Below are 22248 nucleotides of genomic sequence, written 5' to 3' on the forward strand. Positions count from 1 at the left end.
AATGCCAATTGTATTTTCACAATGAATACTTCAAGTCAAGTCAATGAACACATTGACTGCCAAAGGCTGTCATTTACAACGTATGAATGGTTTTAGGTTGCTAGGCAACCGATACTAACCGGAAATTAACCAGAAATTAAAACTCTGTGTCCTATCCAGTGAAATTGAATGGCTACTCATTTCCTTCTAATATTTAAACCAATCCAGTCCTCGTAAACTATTGACCTCTGCGTTTGCCTGAATAATGTGCACTGTATTATTGTTAAGTGGTGCTAAACTGCATGTCTGATGAAGCTCCCACTGGGACAGATATCCCTGTACAGTAGCCTAGCAACATGCCAAAGCATGACTACTAAAGGTCAACTGCCCTCTTGACTTCCCTGGTGCTGTGCCATGAGGTGAGGTGTCTGTAGGGGCGGATCAGAATACTTCGGAATTCCAGCATTAACGGGATATTTCATTAGTGCCTGCATGGAATTCCACCAAAACACTGCATTTGGTATCGATGCCAGATATGATCAGAGATTCTCTGTGACATACAAATGGACTCAAGTGAGTTACTGTAAGTGAACATGGGGAAATCAGCCTTTTGGTAAATTGCAGTAATACAGACCTGTCTTCCCAGTGTTTTTCATTGTGGTCGCGTTGGACGACTTGGTATTGAAGTTGTCAAGTGTTAGTTCCTGGCACTCTTGGGAGACCTGAGAATCCTCATCTACAATGTCCACAGGTGATTGGTTCTTCTCCCCACATTCCAGATAGGAGGCTGCCCAGCCTCGAGGCCCATGGCTCCCTGCACAAAGAGGAGACATGAGGTTACACAATGGCTCAGGACGAGCAGGCTGGTGCCTTGTATGGCTGCCTCCACCGTCGCTGTGTGAATGAATGAATACAATGCAGTTGGAAAAGGGCACAATATGGCAGACCATTTACACAATGTTGCCTAGTCCACAAGAGTTACAGATTTATAATTAGTTGTGCACCGAAGATAACTTCTCTGTGTGACTTCACCACCTGTGTACACTTTTTTGTTTTATTTTTCTTCTTACTAATTATTTGATCGGCCCAAAACATTGTGTTTATTGTCATGATTTGTCACGAGCCGAGTTGGCTTTGTCCGCGGTGTAAATGTCTTTAAATAAATACTTAAAAAACAACTATGGGGAAAATTAATGGGGAATTATTTCCTGGGCCACTCGTTCTGAAGCATTGAGCATGGCAACGCAAGTTCCTCTAGCATCCTCTAGCTTCTGAAGGACGACAATCAATTGGGTTTTATCCTTTTGACAGATATGTACAAATATATCATCACTGTTAGACAGTGTTTTTCATAAATGAATTACTATTTCATCGTACAACAGTGTATCTCAAAGGTATAGCAAAAGTAGTGGTTTGTGTGATCTTTTGAAAAAGAGTGTCTGTTTATATATATATTTCACCATTGTAGTGTACTGCACGGGGGTCCCCGGAACATCTATACCCCCAGGGTGCCGCGGCCCAGCCCAGGGTGCTGGGCCGGTTTCGGTGAGCCGCCCCGCGTCCGAAACGGTCAAGAAATGACAGAGTTGTCATGTGGGGGTCCCCGGGGGGTCCATGTGGGGGCCCCCGGGGTCCCCGGAACAACCGGAGCCCCAGGAACGGCCCAAGGCTCGTACTGTGGTGTACTCTGTGCCACTTTACGCTGTGCTGTACTGTACTGGCCACTTTGGGTGTTGCAGCATTCCGTGCTCTGACATACAGACAGACCAGGCCAACGGAGATACAAAACACTCATGCACAGATTCAAAAAGTTAAAAGTTTGATATCAAAATATACAAATATTTCTCTATAAATAACTTGTATTGTTGCATTAATCTTTCCACCAGCCTTATCACTAGTTTGAGCTGGTACACAGCTGAGGCAGTACAATTCCACAAAATGTTTGATTTGTTCATTAACTATAATTGGGATGAATCGTCTTCCCTGAAAACCACATGCAAAGTGTACTCGTACTGACTGGTGAGGTCTGGATCCCACAAAAAGTTGGCATAATCTCCGCATTGGTACACACAAACTGGAGGAAAAATAAAAGTCAGGCATAAATGCAGCAGCAGCATTAACAATTACGTAAAGGAACAGCTGCTTGCCGATCACATGTAGACACAAGGTATATATTTCAGATTAGTGGGAGTTCAGTGTATGCTGAGGAAAATAGGCCCCAGTGGCATATTCACTCTGTAGCCTCCATGTAGAAGAATGACCTTATTCTTTTAATTTAAAACTAATCATCTCCTATACTCCACCTGGTTTCTGCTAACGTAGCATTGAAAATAGTGGGACCACCATGAACATGTAGTATACATGAATACATGTACAGGTAATTTGTTGAATACATTGGTGAATATCAGATGAATATTCTCAGTTTACAAGTTAATATCCCTAGAATGTCTATGATATGTGTTCGTTTTGGGGACTAGTTTCATATTAATTTGAAAGTTCTGGCAGAAAACATCTAGAAAAATATCTCTACTTTTCCACGACACACGGACGACATTCTGAACTTTCAAATGGATAACTAGAGGATAATATCTGTCTCCAAGTCTTAGGAATTAATTTCTGGGTGAGTACACACGCAGTGCTACAAGTTTAAATGCTGATGTGGTCAGTCTACTAACTGTGTGCGGATAGGACTGATCTATGGCTGTGTATTTGGAATACATGAAATGCATGTAAAATCACAGACATTCTAATCTAGGGCTATTGACAATATTGGAAAGGTGACTATTAGAAAAGCCAGACAATATCCAGACAATATTGTTGGCTGCTAGGAGCATCACAGAAAAAGTGCAACCAAGAGTCGCTTGTCCAACAGACACATGACATTTGAATGCACTTGTCCAGAAAGATAGGACAAGCCTTAATGTCAAGTCCAGGAAGGTCTCGTTATTTTTGCTGGCTTGTGGCTAAATAAACAAGTGATGTAAAAAACAGTTAAGTAAAAAAGCAACAATTTAGCTAATTTGCTATTCAAAATAGATTTACTGATGTAAAGATAAGTTCGCCTTTAAAAAAGGAAGAGAATGAGTGGGGCTCAAATCTGAAATCTGAAGTGAGGATTGCACAGTCAGCAGCAGTCAATGAATCTGTGTCAAATCTGTTTGCACATGACTGGGTACTCTTTAAGTTTAAACTAATAATCATGATTCATGTGGTTTAGATGTTTCAGATGAATGTATGGTGCATCATAGAATCAATGGTATGATCTAAAATTATTATGTTGAAATAATGTATAAATGAGATATGGCTAAGATATGTCTCATTATACTAAACGATGGTTCTTAAATTCCCAGAGATAGTTAGGGTTGTTCTGTATTTCTGACAGCAGACGAAAATGAAAGCCTGGGTATCGAGGCTACGCCTTCCCAAGCATGCAATGTTATTTATTTACAGTTATCAGTACCTGTCATTACAACAGAAGTAGCTTTGAGTTGTGATACAGCGGCAACAAGATGTTGGAGTGTTTTCCTATTTCCCTCTGAATATATTGCTATAATGTACTGTAACTCACTATCTCAGCCAGTGACTGTAGCTGATTTCTATAGACTCCAGTACCTTTTAGAAACACATTCTAATTAAATTCGACTAACCTTGAAGCCATGCTCACTGACATTTAGAAAGGAAAAATAACTGTTAAACTCCGACTAATCTGTATTCTGTCTGCAAATAACTTTTGTTTTGCATTGAAGGCTGCAAGTGGACTTATTTTTTCTATATGGTACTGAAACTAAAGTCCTTCGTGACCCATGAATAGGGTAATCAATCATTCTATCTCCTATGCTTGACTCCCACACAGGTAGTTGAGACATGAATGCTCTGTTTAACACATCCAAATTGTACCAGAAAGCCACCACTCTGTTGGTATCTGATACACACTGATCATTCAGCCCTCAATTTAGCCCCTTTACTTTCAAGGATGCTGCAGCCATGGATAAATTACAGGTCTGAATACTCATCTTTTAGGCTTATGGGAGGTAACATGCTGATGTCACCAGCCAGTGTGATTAGAACACTTCAAACTAAACATAAATTGCCACTCCCACACAAGGACTTTAACTTGTATTTTAATTTAGCATCAGAAACATTTCAGCTTGACAGCTATTAGTATTCAGAGCTGTGAAGAGTGCATCCTAGAAACACATTTCGTTGATCCCTTTTACACAGGACAGGAAAAAATCCCAAAAATAAAGTCTTTCAAGAGCCAGAGGAAAGATGCAGACTGACCTACCTATTGACAATAATCCATCCTGGTGGACCTGGCTTTACTTACTTTCAAATTAAAAAAATAATATGTGTCAAGTAACTAAGTGAACTTTCATGTTCAACGCTTGGGAATCCATCAATTCACCCCATTCTGCTCAGAGTTCAGAAGTGCATTTACTTTAGCAAGCCTTGCTTGCTAAAGTAAAACAGGCACATGTTTCTCCCAATCTGGCCCCCTCGGTTTCAGGCGCCATCCCCATTAACCTTCAGGATAAATAACCTTGCTGGTGCTACCATGGTGATGCTGACAGAATGGTGATTGCCTTGTCATTTCCGTTTTGTCCCTCTGGGAGAAAACAGACACGTTGCATGCTGCCTGGCAGCCTTCCCAGCTTTAGCACACTGGCCCTTGCACACACAAAAAAAGAATCTACCCCGATATGTCCATATGTACAAGCAGCCCTGACAACAAACAAGGCTGGCTGATTTTGAGTCACAGCGACAGCTTGATTGTTAAGGGTCAAACCTGTGGTCTGGATAAAGTGACAGACAAAAGTGACATGAAGTTTTTGTTTTTTATTTGGTATGTCTGCAATTGGGTCATGCAAATAGTATTACTAATAACCGACAGTACATTTCCTTTCTTCTCCAGAATTTGGACACCTGTTATGAGCATGCAGATAGAGCTGCAGATTGTGTACACATGTGTCGTTTCATATCAAGTGTATGCTGCATAGACAGTTCATGAACTTTGTGATACCCACAAGGAGCTCCTCTGAGCTGTACACAACTACATGTCAACAATTAACTCATCTCAGCTGGAGCATACGGTTTCCAAGGTGCCAGTCTATCACAACAACAAAGGTGTTTTTTTTCTTGTGGGGGGTATTTTGTAGCTCTATTTGAACTGCAGTGACAGACCTCCCTCTCTACAAGCCCAATAGACCCACACACTTTGTTCTGTTCTCTATTATCCTGCTTCTTCTTTCACCTCCCTGCATCTTAGTGATGTGCAGATCTCTTGACATGCTCCCTGACAGCACTGTGGCCTGATGGCATGCAATGTAAGGCAGAAAAAAGGAACTGGGCTCAATACACCGCTGAGTCATCTGAGCTCACATCAGCTTTACTAACACTGTGCTGTCTACTGGGACCAGGGGCTGTCTGCTGTCTACAAGTCTTATCACAACTAGGCAGAGATCTAAACCTTTGTCTTTGTCATGTGGGATCTGGGGAGTAATAAGTTGCACAGCTTTCAAAATAAAATACAATAAATTAATAATAATCCAAAATGAGTATATATAATAATATATATAAAACAACATCACCAAAAGGAACAGGTCAACTGAGGTCAAGTTCTTTGTTACCGTGAATCTGGTACTATTGACCATTAAAAACAAGAGCTATCAATAAGTTACTACTGTATGTGTGCATTTTGTAAAATCAACTGATACCGATACCAATATTGTAATAGAAGGGTTTGGTTTTTTACCAGCTCAGTGGCCTTGTGGTTATAGTGTCCGCCCTGAGACTGGGAGGTTGGGGTTCAATCCCCGGCCGGGTCACACCAAAGACTGTAAAAATGGGACCCAATGCCTCCCTGCTTGACACTCAAGGGTTGGATTGGGGTAAGTCCCTGCGACATACTAGCGTCATGTCCAGGGGGTGTACTTATACATCAAGCTGCCTCACGCTACAGAAACAGGAGATAGGCTCCTGCCCTATGGGCCTCATGGCTCGGCAAGGCTACGTAGGGTTTGGTTTATTACCTGTTATACAGTAACTGTGATTCTGGGAGAAGGTGCAGATTTCCAGTGAACAGAGCATTCTTATTAGTTATTACCCAATTCATTGCCTACTGATGCACTCACAACAATATAAATCTAGTATTTTTATAAGTTTTACCAACTTGTTGGCCCTATTGAAAGAATCTGCAGCCTTCACTATGCACATTGCACACCACCTCAATCTTAGATGACATTCCATCATTCCCATTGAGAACCATACCGCTCTCAGTTTCCTTTGAGCTCTTGCAAAGACACCAACTGTAGTTCTTAAAGGTCTGGCTGTGAGAGTGAGATAGCAGCTAGAAGGGCTTTGATAAGATAACTACTTTCATCCCAAAGCATTACCCCCACAAATCGAAGATCTAGCTCTAGTGACATAAAAAGCAGGCGAGCTCCAATCAACAAGATTATACTCGATCTATGCGCTATCTGTGCATACAGAATCTTACTTCCTGGGAGTAAGTTTCATTTTCACTGCTTTTCCCTGATCCTGCCAGTCACCTATTGACCTGCGTTGCACAAGCTCAATTTTATTTTAGAGATTATATAACAGAGAGGCTCTTACCGTATATTTTGACAACTGATGTGATAAGACTTAGATTTGCTTAATTGATTCTCCCCTTTCAGTTTAAATTCCGGGGGCCACATATCCGGCCCCCGTCTGCTTCCTGAGGTGTGTCAAAGTGGCCCTCCTTATTGCTTGGGCATAATACTGTACATTCATTAAAATCTACTCTCTCATCCGTCACACCCCACCACTGTTCTGAATTCTGACAGCCTCTAGCATACAAAACAACTTTACTATGTAGGAATATAATATTTATACTCAGTCAGATGAACCTTGACACTTTTTTTCTTTTTCAATTAAAAAATGTCAAATGACAGCTTTTATCATATTTGCGGAGCGACAAAGTGTCATGTGAGGATGTGTAAACTAGACTTGCGTCTTCGTACACACAAAGAACAACTGTGCTGTGCTCTGCCTGTGTTTCATGGCGGCCCCAATGCTTTTCCAATGGAAGTCATGTGGTTTGACCAAACACTTGTGTTTGGTTGCCCCCCCTCCCCCATCACACACAACTGTTTGGTCAAACCAAGTGACTTCCATTGGAAAAGCATTGAGGCGGCCATGAAACACGGTCAGCACAGAGCATGTTCATCTGATATGTCTGTACGAAGCCTAAGCCTTACTGCTACTTTATAGCCTCAAGGCTAATGAGGTCATAAGATTAGAAATATTGCAATAAAGCTCATTTATATTTTGTCGTAAGACCAGGTCATTCAGCAAAACTAAATTATTTAGAGAGAGAGAGAGAGAGAGAGAGACAGAGAGAGAGAGAGAGAGACAGAGAGACAGAGACAGTAGCTCATTAAAAATGTGGCACCTGGAGCCAACTACTGTGGTTTTAAACAGACAACATTGTGTGCTTGACTTAAACCAATGCACATGTCTGTCTGTGTGTACATCTGTAATGCACGTAACTCGAGAACCGTTCGCCCCACCGACTTCAAATACGACACGCGCGTGCCACACCCCCACAGGGAGTGCAGTGCCCGGTGTTTAGTCGGTCGGACCCACAGTTGTTCAGAACCTCTACAAAAGGCCTCTCTGCCCAGGCTCTGGACCTGATCTCCATATGGAGCTGTCCTGACATAATTCTGCATAGACTCCAAATTTGGGCATGCCTGACAAAGAACTCCAGAACTCAAGAACACAGACATAATACTGTAACTGGGTGGGGCATGAATTTTCAACTTCGTTCCAAGTAGTGTAGGTCAGAGCCCAATGGGCGCTCTAGAGGCTCTGGACAGGGCCCAAATTAGCCAATTGATCACACCTGATCACCCCTAGATCTCCATATATGGAGCTGGCCTGTTCTGACATTTTTTGACACCTGCATAGACTCCATATTTGGGCATGCCTGATAAAGAACTCCATAAAAGGTACACAAACATAACTGTGGTGGGGCATGCATTTCCAGTGCCCAACAGGCACCGCTCTAGTCATTTAAATTAATGGGTGCTTCACTGCTTACCGAATACTATTTTCTCTGTCTGTGCTATAAATGAACTGGTTTAATGAAATTACCATTTCCAGAAGATATTTATTTTACAGCTTTTGATACACAAAAACAATGGGGTAATGGGAAACCAATCAAATATAAAGTTGACTTTATATCCCCATCTAATTCATCGCCTGCCCTACACTACACACATGCACCATTACACACAGAATTATTTTAATAAAGTTTGGTCAGTTAAGATTTCGGGTTACATAACAGAAGAGGCCTTATCTTCTTTGCCCAGACTAGGTTCATTATGCAATGAATAGAGTGACCTCATATCCCTTTACCCCACCCAGCCATTCACAGCCCAGGCTGTGCTCCCAGTCAGTGTCTATGGAAGAGGGTGGGGGGACAAGCAGCCTCTCATTATACACAATGTCCATCAGGAAGTGTCTCAGTGAAGAAAGGGCACTGGGCAATTAATTCATGAGAATTACGTACAGTACAACATAATGCTCTGCCATTTCCCTTTTATAGATAGACCAGTACAGCTTTTGTATTTAGAAAATGATGAAGGATGATGCAATGCAGTTAGAGGATTCATCTTCACTTGAAATGAGACTTTGGTACTTCATTCTAATGTTAATGATGCTCTCATGCAGATTTTCTGAATAAATTATATATATATATATATATATATATATATATATATATATATATATTTTTTTTTAATCATTAGGTTTGAGTTTTAATTTCTGCATATCAATTAGAATATTAATTGGCTATTGGCTAATTAATGGGTGCTTAACCCATTAAGACCTGACATCTACAAATGTCTTCTAAATCCTATAACAGTTCTCAAATGTTTTCATGGTTGGCAAGGACCCCCAAAATGTACCGTATTTGGCCACGGAGTCTTAGTTAGAAATGATATTCAAAGATTTGCAGATGTACAAGCTACAAGCTCATGAGCTGTACAAGCTCATATCGTGACGTGTTACGAGCTTGTATACCTGCTATTTTTGAATACATAAAGTATAAAATTATGGTTAAAGTGGTTAAAATAACAAATGACACAGATGCTTTCCCAGTTATAATGAGTTAAGCCACAAAGATATCGCAGTAAAATCTTGTATACTCATTTAACTCACCTTTACAGGTCAGTTGGTCTATTTCTACAATTACATACACAGAGGATTTTACTGTGTACCATCAGGCCAAAGGCTTCTTAATCGAAACAATGAAAAACCTTTGAAGTCACACAGCAATAAATCTACATGCATGTTTATCATGCCGTCAAAACCTGACAGCATTACAAGCTTGAAACATTTCAAAATCAAAAGCACAACTTCACACTCGGTGGATGACGTGTTTACTGGATATTTAAAAATTGCCACATCAAACACACCTATTTGTCAAGTTGCTGTTGCCAATAAGTGGTTTGCTGTGATGTCAGGAAATATGACAAAAAAAATAATTACACTTAAACAAAGCATTCTAAAAGTATAGATTATGTGAATCCATTGATTGGACGTTGTCTTGAAGAGTCCTGGACCTCATGCATCTGATAAGACTGGCGCCATGGCCGTCTGAATTAGCTCCATCTTTAATCACGGGTCATTGTGTTCAACACAGCAGGCTCAAACACATAAAAGCAGGTAAAGGAAGTGGTAAATCAAACAGCCATTGGAGTCTAATTGACCACCAGAATAAGCTCCAGCCAAAATATTGTTTTCCCATGGCGCTATCTGCTTCCATCTCGTGGACTTTCATAGAAACTGTGGCTTCCTGTTCTTGGGTGTTGGCCACAGCACATGTACAACATCCCATGGTCTGCAAAAATAATCTCCGGGCCCTTGTGTAAAGAAAAAGGAGGCCAGAAATACATTCAGCCCCACGAGGGAGGAGAACCAAACACAACTTCCTTTCTTATCTGGCAAATGGCCAATGAACCAACAAAAGCCCCAGATGCCTGTAGGGTCTGGAGGGGCTCGTGGTCAGAGTGTCCTCTTAACCTTCAAATGAGGCAGTCAACACAGCAGGAGAGAGGAAGGTCAACGAAAGGGATATGTGTCGATCATTAACTAATTGTAAAGATGAGAGGCAGTGCTACTTTGTAGGTGATGCTGCATTTATAAAGATTGCTATTTCCGTTTAGGAAAGGAGACAAAGCTTCACGATTAGTCAACATGCCCAGTTGCCCACAAACTGACAGTTTGTAAATGAAGGAAAGGGTTGTGCAAAGAAAAAAGAAGAAGAAAAAAGTCTATTGCCATTTTATTTTTCACAATACTGTATTGCTTATCCAGACTCTCAAATCCATATGTATACATGTCTTAAAGTTCCCTGGCACTGCGCTGTAGACATTTTTCTCGGTTTGTCTGTCACTCTGGCATATGGGAGAAGTTTGCCTGGAGGGCTTTCAGTCAAAAATAGTCATTGGATTGGTCGTGCCCGAAGTGCTTTCTGTCAGCCTTTCCCAACCCCACCAAAAACATGAATGTTCTTAATCATTCCAGTGTCTAACTTTAACTAAATAACCTGAACTTTTTTCTTTTCTTTTAATGACCTGAACCTAACCAAGCAGTAGTAGTGTGGCAACAGAATAACCATTGTGTCACTAAACATTGAAACCACCACTGGTGTGTCCATCAAACAGTAGGCATATGTCATATCAACTGAACCGAATCATAAACTATAATCATTTGATTGGTTGGGGGCCAAACCAATCAAACGAGGCTTCTTACCGAAGGCCCTCAGGAGGGCAGTAAGCACGTCACACAACTGTCTCATTCCCATAGCCTGCAGGGACTCCTTTCCAAAGTGTGAGTACTGGGGTTCCAAATGTTAATCAAGACCGAGGCATTTATAAACGAATACAACATGTTATGTTATTTATGTTCCAATAACTATGAGGGACTTTGGCTGTTTATCCAGGGATGGTGGTGGGGGTAGGCAGTTTTCATATAGTGAAATTGGAAGGAATTGCATGCCTTTTGATATGTTAGACGGTACCCAAGAGATTCATTCGAGATTTGGAGACCTATTATTGAGAGTTCAGTTCTACTACTAAATTATTGAGAGTTTAGTGCTGCTGCTACTACTCCGTGATTCAGCTGACCAAGACCGTCATCCGAGAACTTCTGGATGTGACAGGTCTTAACAGAGGTGTGGACACTAGTGAACAGGGAGGGTGACAGCACAGTGCCCTGTAGAGACCAACATCCCTGCATTCTCTCACATACTAACTACCCGCATCACTGCAAGCTTCTCCGCTAGCTAAAACTCTATTACTGCTTTATTCAAAATAAATAAAAACTACCATGGTTTGCATGACTGTTATTTATTAGAGTACACATTTTTTTTCTTCTTCAAAACCAATTAGTCCGACTTCTTGTTTCTGGTGTGCATTTGTTCTGCACTAATTACGATTGTTCACAGTAAAGTGGTGATTGATTCCACAATGGTTTGGCTTCATTCAAAGACCCTTACAATGTGCATTACATTCTCACACTGATGGTGGAGGCAACAAAGTGAACCAACCTCTTCAGTAGCAGTTTGGAGTTCAACGCTAAGCCAGCAGGGAATCAAACCGGGAACATTCCGGGACGGCCGATCCACCTTCTGAGCTGCCCAAGTGTCACAAATGGACTTTTAAAAGTAATAGTTCTTTAAGTCAGCCACTCCTATTTTCATTTTCCAGTATTACACAGCCCTACTTTGTTTCAACAACAATTAGTTCTTACAGACAAGCTAAACTATATGCAGTACCATTATTTAAATTATAAAAGTTCAACTTTCTTGGTATGATAATGAATTGTGTAAGGTAATGAACTGTATGTACATCTACAGTAGCCTTCACTGCACTGACAAGTTGCAACACAGGCTTACAGTAATGTACACAAAGAAAGGGAATATTATCCAGTTAATATTCTTTCCGGCAGATGGAATGTATAGCCCTAGGCCAACTCAGTAGGCGTAGGGCACCTGCATGGACCTAACTGACATGTTTAATGCAGATGGGGCTGTGTGTGATCATTTGGTGTTGTGTGATTTAATTAATTTAGCTTAGTGTTAAAAACCTTCTGTTGGCCTGTCACACTACCACGTTCTAAGGAGATAATTATGCACAGATGGTAAGGCATAATAATAATAATAATAAAACTGTATTGCATTTGTTGAATAACTAAGGCATATTAGTGCAGACCCATACACAACTACACGTCTTTGAAACACTTACTAACACTGTCTGTTACTAACACTGTCCTAGGCTAAATAAGAACATTGATAAATCCAATTTACAGTACATTACAATATACAGTAGGCCTATAGTACATTATTTTGTCTACGAATCTATTCTACAGTATGTCGGACCTATCTCTGAAAAAGCCAATTACAATACCACAAGAACATCAAGTCTGGTTTATCACTTGACAGCAAAATCCTGTTAGCATTTGCTGGCCTGGGTAAAGTCCAAACCCATACATTGATGCCACAATCTGCACATGATCCATCAGACCCATACTGTACGTTGCATAAGTACAAACTACCACCATAATTCCCATTTTACATCAACGGCAACCTCTTATTCATTCTAAACAGGAGAGAAAGAGGTGAAGACTCTGTGAAGCAGAACGGAGATCTCCCATGTAGAGAAGCACTGATTAGTGATGCTACATTACTCCTCTCTGTCCAAGGGCAACTGTTTCATATCAACAAAGTCTTGAAAACATAGCAGCTAATACCAGCATTTACACTATCCTGGGTACTCACTTATCACGAACAACAGGTGATACCTTACCTGCATAAGAAGAAAAAAAAAGTATAAACTGCAAGTAATCTTACATACTTATTCAAAACCGAGAAGCATAAAGCTACAGTTAAAGTACATAAAGCAATGGAGAACATGACTAAATGCCAAAATTAAAGTATGTAATATCTGCCGGGAGGGAACATCATCAACATCTACAGGGTTAATCATGTTAATCATGTTGTATGGGATATTGGGACACGATTGGGTGCACACACTGGTAGTGCTGTAACATACATGATGAAACTCTCCAAAGAGGATTACATGAAAAGCTAAAAAGATCACTTGCGAGTGCGAACAGATGGGAGCTGCAGAACATTTACATATATCTGAAACCAGGGCAGTGAAAGGGAAATGTTTCAATCTGACGTCATTTGGAAAAGAGAAGATTGCAAAAGGGATGTGAGAGTCAGAGTGGCAGACTCTCTGAGTCTCCGTTATGGACCAGCAGATACACGCATCAATGGGGACGTCATTATCAGACCTCAGTCACTAGCTGCTCTCAGGTTCAGGACTGTGCGCTCTTGGGAAATGGAGATGCCCATATTAACACGGTTGCCTCCTCCCTGGCTAGTACCCATTACTGAACTATATGGCCTTCCTGAATATCACAGAACAATTGCATACTTCAACTCAACTCATCCCAAATTCATTCAGGTTATCAGGTTTACAGGTATAAGAAAAATAAGTGAACACTTTACTTTTCACCATGCTATTGTGAAAAGACACATGCCAAGTTTAAAACTCTGACATTCTGACTACACAGTGTGCAAGTAATTTTGTGGGAGAAATTGTTTCTGTGCACTCTTACATCATATTATATTTCAGTTACGACCCACGACTTGTTAACAAGTCCCCACATTATTATATTTGAGTTACCACCCACAGCTTGTTAACAAGTCCCCTGGTCCCTGAGTCTTGTCCCTTTGTGCCATCTGCCAAACTGCACTGCTGCATCTTTTCAAATAGCTGAGGGGCAAAAGCTGAGAGGGGGCACTGCACTATAAGGTTCAGCAGAGCTGCCCATCAGATGGGGGAGGGACGGTGCCTGGGATAGGAAGACTAACTGGGAGGACAATGACAGGACCATGGGTCAGCGGAGAGCCAAGGGAACCTGAAGAGTGGCAGCCCACAGCAGGCATAAAAAGACAGACTATGTCCCAAGGGGGAAAGAGAGGTGTTGGGACCACACATCAGCATGTCACACGCCTGTCATGTGACAGTGCATGTACACAGGGATTGTCAGAGGTCAGGGTGACCCCATAGCAGGAGGTGACCACTACACAGATCATCAGCCACATGTAGCTTGACAGGCGACAAATTCCCATCCATAGCAGTGGGATGCTGTTCTACAAATGATGCATCATGTAGAGAAGATTTGCTCAAAAAGGACCAGATTCCGCCATTTCATGAGGACTACTTGTTTTCCTGTCTGACTTGCATACAGTAGTAGCAACTTTAGTTTTCACTATTCAAAATAGATACATTTCTGTAGATGCATGCGTAAATTGTTCATAACACACAGGATGTGATAGGATGAGAGAGAGTATGCCTTTAATGCACACACACACACACACACACACACACACACACACACACACACACACAGTTTTCAACATGATACGATATGTACCCGATACAGGAGTCACATTAGCATATGTACAAAATACATTGAGTTTGCAGATACGATGTATATGACCGTGGTGACGCATAGTCTTTGAGAGTGGCATGGGTAAGCTTCTGTTTCAGTGACATTTTGAGAGGAAATAGTAGATATCCCAATCCGATAGATAAATAGTCCAGGTATTTAGCCGAAGGACCCGGAAACGACTAATTAGGCCACAAATCACAGAACTGCATGACCGTATGCCCGCCTCGCCTGAGTGTTGAGCTTAGTACAGCGAGCAGCCATTTCAAATCCAGCCTTAATCCAGCCTGCCTCCCCCTTTACTCTCTCCCCCACAGGCAAACCTCTGCTCAGAATCCAGATGAGGCCAGCATTAAGATAGATGAGAAGGGCCTGTGAAATTAAAGATATATCGGGAATGGGAGGAGGAGCGAAGGAGAGGCAAGGTGCGGTGGTGCGTGTGTGTGTGTGTGTGTGTGTGTGTGTGTGTGTGTGGGGGGGGGGGGGGGGGGTTGGTGGGGATAGCATATTGGAATGGCAAATTGATTTCAGAAGAGATGGGCGTTCTGTCTGAGAGCTGTTATATTCATGTCACACTTGAATTAAAATTGTACCAACTACCAACTTGTGATTTATTTGCAATTACAATGTTGTTTGCACTTTTGCATATTTGAATATGAAGTGAAAATCAACAAGGATTCAATATAATGTGACACAAACAACAGTTTGTTCATTCATTATTCAATTATGTAATTTTAAACAATCATATTTACAATAAGAAGTTGATAACCTAGGAGTTAAAAACAGTTCTGCTTTAAAATAAATCTCCTTGTGTGCAGTATATAGGCCTACTAACTAAACCATTCACCGAACCTGAAGCTTGAAGTTATAATTTTGTCTCAAATTCCACTGTATGTTTTGGTTAGTACGAAGTTAGTTAGTACGAAGTCCGGCTAACTTAAGCCCGACACACACCGGCTGCGTCCCCCGCGTGGCGTCGCGCGGCGCGCACAGCCGCCTCTATTATTTTCAATGAACCTAACGCACACCGGCTCCGTCCGCCGCGCGGAGCCGCTCCGCCCGCCGCGCGGAGCCGCTCCGCCCGGCGCGCCGATAGAACACAGTTCTATTTTCCAGGCGGCGCCGCGCGGCGCCGCGCAGCAACGCGCCGCGCCGCACACGGTCGCAGACGGTGTGTGGTGGGCTTGAATTAAAGATTTTAGACAGTTGCTATACAACCAACATTAGGCCTACTGGCCCACAATGGCAGTTGAGGAGGTTTTGTATAGGACTGGACCTGTGAACCAAGTTTGGAAGCCAGATGTTCTGGTTAGAAAATACAAGGAACAGAAAACATTTGTATGATTTGTTAACACCATGAACGCCCGGGCCGGGGGTATTTAGGACCATTAAATCAGAGCGCCCAGCGATTTGCAGCAATGGAGCACATTTAGCGACGCACCAGACGCTATCCCGGATGTAGTTCTCAACGGGCCCAAAAATGATGGCCCGACCCTACCTTAACTGGGTCGGGCCGAGGCTCAGCCAGACCCTAAAAGTTACCATAATATTAAGCCTGACAAAAGACTGACAAAAAAAAGAAAGACAAAAACGCCACTAAATGGGGGCACGGCGGCGCTGTGTTTCAGTGTGAACGTGAGAACGGAGATCAACAGACTTATTGAAATAAAGGATGTATTGTATGAGAATAGGCTATTAATGTTGCATTTCCAATCATTCTAATGGATTCCATACAGTGGTGGTGGTGACTGGTGAGTAAACACGAATAGCAGCTGCAGCTCCCTCCCTTCGTTTCTTCTGAAGTTAAGTTGCTTTACGTGTAGCGTTTAAGTTATATGACCATGGATCGTTTGGTGACGTTGATTAATAATTAGGTTTTATTCAAAGCAGATAGCTGCTGGGTTAACGAAAACCTGATGCTTCAGCTATGGTGTAATAATCCGATTGATTTTATAAAACATTTAAGCATATGGCAACTTGGCAAGTTAACTGGTGATACTGGTTAGTAGCTAGTTTGGTGCGCAAACCAGAGGGAAACCAGCGGTAGCAAGCAAGTTGAAGTCTCACACCGTTCACTGTTCTCTCTACTGTACTGCCTGGTGCCTGCGCGCAGTGCAGGACTGCAGTGCGGGCTGCATGTTGCTCTGGCCTCGTACACACATGCCGGAACGGACATGATCTGTTCTGTCTGTGTTTCATGGCCGCCTCAGGCTCAATGCTTTTCCAATGGAAGTCACGTGGTTTGACATGTGTGTACGAGGCTTCTGAGTCTGAAATGCCAGTGCGATGCGCCCCCCGTCTCCAGTCCTCCTCCTGTCACAAGTGAATCGCCTAGCGCAGCCCTCGTCATAATAAATGTACATACATGTATACACAATCACATTACACAAATAACAGAATTGCTATTTTTTATTATAATAACACTTAATACACTTGTATAATAACACAAAATCACGGAAAACCCTGTCAGGCGCGTCACCACCATTCACTGCGAGTACGTCGCGACACCCCCACTCTCACAGATGGGTGATTTCATCCCCCCCACCCCCCACACTTTTGACCACCCGACTGAGTGTTTTCTTTTTCACTTGGACGTCAGCAACAAAGTTCTGTTTCCCCTATATGAAAGCCTATTGGCCCATTTAAGATTGATTGAACGGCGACTGTGCCATTTTTGTCTAGGCAAAGCATGCCTACCTGGGAATTTTGGCTAAGAATAGGCTAAAAATAGAACAAACTAAAATAAAACGCCAAATTTGGTGCGGGTGCATCTTCCCCTCCCCATGCTCTTCCCCCTACCTTCTGATACCCTGTGACACCCCTGGGGGGGGGGTCTGCATTTGTATTGCTGGGACTCACAAAAATACGTCTCTGACAGAGACTCTCTGTGTGACTGAGACACGCACGCACGCACACGGCCCAGAGTTGGTTAGAGACGTTGGAACATTGCAAAGTTGTCTGTATTATATCGGGGAGGTAGCGAGAGTGAAGTGAATCCACATTAAGTTATCAGTATGGCTAAAGGCAGGTTAGAGGCTTGGGGACTGAAGGTGCGTGCAAACCTGAAGATATACCGTATATGTTTTCAGTTACTTGACTTTGTTTGTGCAGGTCAGCGTTTCCATGCAAGAGTTGTCAGCTGTGTTCCCCCTCCCTCGTGTGGTGGATTATATTATCGTTATATAATGATACAACAGATATAAAAAGTACACAGTAATTAAACTTTGGGAGTGTATTAAACCAAATGCGCCAGCTCACACGTTTCCATGCAAGAGTGAAGAGCTGTGGCTGTCTTTCCCCTCCCTCTCTTATTATCAAACCAAATGGACCCGCTCATTCCATTGTGTGGTCTTGAAACACCTTTAGGCTACTGGGAAAGTGATCAGCAGTGTGTCCTTCGTGAGCACCATGTGGCCAGGCACAAAATTGTATAGGCCACTGTTTGTTGTGTTGCGGCTGTAGCAGAGGAAGCGTGACAGTGGGGTAACAGCGAGAACGGTGGCCTGTGATGTGTGTATTCAGACAGTAAATTCTTGTTTGATGATGATATATCCTATAACTACATTGTTTGCAGTATATTTGCATCACTGCCAGCTACTGTCATCAGTCATGTCTTTTTCTCTTGTTTCGCTCTGCACAAGACACAAAGTCAAAAGGCAACATTAGGCCAATGTAGTAACAGAGTAGAGAGTACTAAAGAAGAGGGAAAGGCTAGAACCACTCTGAGCTATTGCCATCTGAGCTCAGCTTCCACTGCTCAGCAGCATCCATTACTCTCCTATGGTGCAGTTGTTATGCAAACTAAGCAGGGGCAACAATGGCCTCAGGTTTACGCAACTAGAGTCCTTATAATTTAGAATCCAGACAGAAATCAATAATTAGTGGTGTAATTCACTTAGCTAGAGATAACAGTGTAGGAGAGAGGATCTAACGAGCAGCAGAATCTCAGTGATCTAAAAGGGGATGCAGCACTAAATCCCCGCCAGCGGTCGTTTCCTTACAATTCCAACAATGCAGATAAAAACTGCACCGCCTTGTGCAGACAAAAGAGTTATTACTTTTGATCCTATAATGCCTTGCATAATATATTTATTAAGTGTGACAATGTGGTTGCTGCTACTGTATACAGACTTTAACAATCTTACTAAGAGTTCAAGTTACTAGGACCATAACTGGTCATGTCATTGTGATGATGATATATCATGAAACGCTCACAGCGGTTGATGATAACGTGAAGCATTCCACACATCTTCAAACGTTTTGCCGTCATGCACGTGTAAAGGCCTTGATACCCACAACAGTGTAACAAATGCTATTTCTTCTGCCCCCCTACAGTTCAGCCATCACCTCTGGGAGTATATGTACTCATTACAAAGTAAGTCATCATCATTATGAGTTTAAAAATCTGCTGAGCTGCTAGCTAGAGCATTCCAGCTCATCAGCATAACAACATTAGAGAGGAAACCTGTGGGCTGGCAATCTTACACTTCCTCAATATTACAATCCCAGCAGGCAGACCATGTCCACATCCATTAAAGTAGATCTGAGCCACCAACCAGGCCCAATGTCCTGCCACCCAGGAAACACAATCAGTGCAACTTGACACATTAGCAGAAATAAAATCAAGTATGTCTAAACTAAAAACATGCCTGTCTGATGAGTAGTAGCAGAAAAAATAGCCAAACGTATGTTGGCGTGTGTTTAGCTGAGACGATGTGCACTGGTGGTCACTGGTGTTGCGCATATTATATTGGTTTGACGTGCCCATAGCATCACTGCAATCAATCCTGACACAACAAAAATCCTGACATAATAGTAGTAGCTGAGCTTTCAGAACTACCTACATTTCTTACATGTTCAATATATTCACCTCCTCTAGGGAGAGGCGGCAGATTGAGAGAAGTTTGGTGATTTGGAAGCTCAATTCAGCTCAAACTGGTAGCTGCCAGCAGTGTGATACATCATCGAGAATTAAGAGGCCTCTCCCCAAGCACACAAGTTAGGCAGCCATATTGGCACATCTGTCAGTGACCCGCCCCCAACAGAGACAAATGGACCAATCATGGCCCATGAAGGCTGATCCCAAATGCCAGCAATAACCAAGATAAAGCATGTGTCAGCCTATGCCCTGGTGAAATTCATTTTTAATAATTAGCCTCCCTGCACCTCTAATTTCCTTGGGAAATTATCACAGGTAGAACTACAGGTTGATAGATCAGCCGACAGGAGGGATATGGATGATGTTGTGTTAAACTTAAAGCCCCAATCATCAGTGAATGGGTGTTGTCTGGGACAGGTGAATATGTCTCTACTCTGCACTGCAGGGAGAAGAAAATGTATCATGTCCAGACTGCAGGGTGGAGGAGAATGTTGGACTGAGAAGGAAGAGGAAGAGCTCAACAAAGGACCACAATTTCTTCAGGCAGTAGAAGCTGATTATATTATCTGGTTTTGTATTTTTATTATTTATTGTTTTGTAATTGAGCCAGCAGGAAATAAACAATAAAATTAAATAAGCAGGGGGGAAAAGAAAGTACATTCAAGTTTTGTTGTTCCTAGACAATAAAGGCTACAGTATCTAAGTGAGATCTAGTCTGCCACAGCATTGTCAGCAATTGCTTTGCCTTGGTTGAACAGTCCACGTTGTTACTTCCGAGAAGAGGGGGTGGGGGGGGGGCAAACGAGGACCAGGCGTAAATAGAAGGGTGGAAAGTGAAAAATAGGAGCGAGAAGGAAAACGATAAAGAGGAATAGATAAACAAACCTACGCTGTGGGGCCAGTGTCATCTGTGAAGTTGTAAGCCTTTTAAGGCAGAAACCTTTTATCCATGGTAAGAATTCAGTGTGCCGTCAACGCATAATAGAAGCTTTCATCATGTCTTTAACTTTAATCATAGACAGTCAACAGGAAGAAATGTCCTGACCTACACCATAGAGAATATAAGGTAGGGTTATTCTAGCGATAGGGTTATTCCTAAAGCCTCATTTATAATTGCATGTTGCTTGCCAAAATAACAGATTTTTAAGCTCTTAGCTTGAAAATCTCTCCTTTTCGACACAATCGTTCAATTGAGGATAAAATAAGTAATTAAGAGTCCTTTTCAGGCATAGAAGTACTACTTACACAATGCCTGGAAGGGTACCGGTAGTATGAGTTTAAAGACCATATATTTTTTTATAATCATTAGTGCTAAATAGAATATCTTGGCCATCTCTAAAAAAGCCACTTTAAAATGCCTTCTCTATTAAGGCTCATTCATAGTCTGGATTTTCGGTGGTGAGGTGACCACCGGAGCTGAAATAACGTTGAGCGGTGGTGAGTAAAAACAGAGAGAAGGGCTGAGGCGGTGGCGGTGGTTTGCCCGCGGCTCGTGACGTCATGTTGTAGTTCGGTGGACACCTCACCACCGAAAATCCAGACTATGAATAAGCCTTGCCCTTTATGCTCTCAAAACATCTTAGAAACAACAACTATGGAGTATTTTTGATTACCCGTGGAGCCCCTGTAGCAAGCCTCTAAGGTAGTTCCTCTCCCTCTTTGCACCCTCCCAGGAGCTTATAGCTCTAAAGTCTTTTTCCTAGATGAATGTCTAGCATGAGAAATCCTCTTTTCGAGTCATTAACCCCGGGAAGCAGAGCTCCTTCTGTGGGGTTTGCACTACTCTTTTCTCTCTTGGTGAGAGGGAGTACACGGTTATTCACAGCCAATTAAAGGTTCTAGGAAAATGTCAGGTGTAAAATGTCATGCCTAACTTCCCAATTTGATGTAGAAGCAGAGCAATGCCTGTGATCATTCCACAAGTGTAGTACACTCCATCGAAACATTATTGCATGAAATCTCACACGACTCACTTTCTTAGCCATTGTGGGGTTTTTTCATTTTCTTTTTTTTGCATTTCTTAGTTATTATAATTACTAGTACACCGTCAAGGGGTTAAGAACAACCAAACGAACACACATGCAGGCACATGCACGTTCACGTCCACGAACGTGCTGCAGTTCCACTTTTCGCCAGTAGGTAGTGGCAGCTCACTGGTCGAGCTGCCAACTTGAGCATTGCACACAAGTAGGCCATGTATGGCCGCGCAAGCAGAGAGCGCCATGAGGTGCGCTCACCACTGCTAGTACGACTGCTGCTAGGTTTGAAATACAGCAGTGGTCAGTGGTCCCCCATTGCCCGGTACATACCAAACCGCAAGGTTGCCAGTTCGAACCCGGGCTCCCCCAGAGTTAGTGTCGAAGTGTCCTTGAGCAAGACACTGAACCCCTAATTGCTCCTGATGTGCTGGTTGGTGCCTTGCATGGTTTCCGCCGCCATCGGTGTGAATGTGTGTGTGAATGGGTGAATGTAATGCACAATCTATGTAAAGCGCCTTGGATAAAGGCGCTATATAAATGCACCATTTACCATTTTATACTTGGTCCCTGATTGACCAACGGACACCACTAACAGGTACAATGACGGGTGCATTCCAAAGGTTGTGGAATAATTAAGACTACACAGCAACATATTATTAGTTATGTGTGATTCATCATATACAGTAAATGCAATCAACCCAAAGCAAACTTCTACATACAGTGGCTCAAAATAAAAAATAAAAATAAAAAAGACAATACGATGGAGAAAATAATGGAAAGAATGTGGGAGAAACCTGCAGATGTAAAAGGAGGATAAATGATGCATAGACCTTTTTCCTGTGGGTGTCTTATGGTGTGTACAGTACTTCATCCCTCATCATCATGAATAGCGTGCGCGCG

The 22248-nt window shown here is 42.3% G+C and overlaps 1 protein-coding gene across 2 annotated transcripts in view; it reads right to left on the reverse strand.

Moving 5' to 3' along the window:
- Positions 1-22248, reverse strand: part of LOC308331108 (receptor-type tyrosine-protein phosphatase gamma-like) — a 110146-nt gene that overhangs the window by 65905 nt on the left and 21993 nt on the right. For both annotated transcript variants that reach the window (XR_013965550.1, XM_080786264.1), the window contains exon 3: positions 614-793. Coding sequence is in view for 1 of the 2 variants with exons in the window: in XM_080786264.1 (XP_080642390.1) it covers positions 614-793 (180 nt within the window). In the remaining variant the exon portion in view is untranslated. The remainder of the gene's footprint in view (positions 1-613; positions 794-22248) is intronic.

Source organism: Protomyctophum bolini, assembly GCF_963924005.1.
Source record: "Protomyctophum bolini genome assembly, chromosome: 2".
Lineage (NCBI taxonomy): Eukaryota > Metazoa > Chordata > Actinopteri > Myctophiformes > Myctophidae > Protomyctophum > Protomyctophum bolini.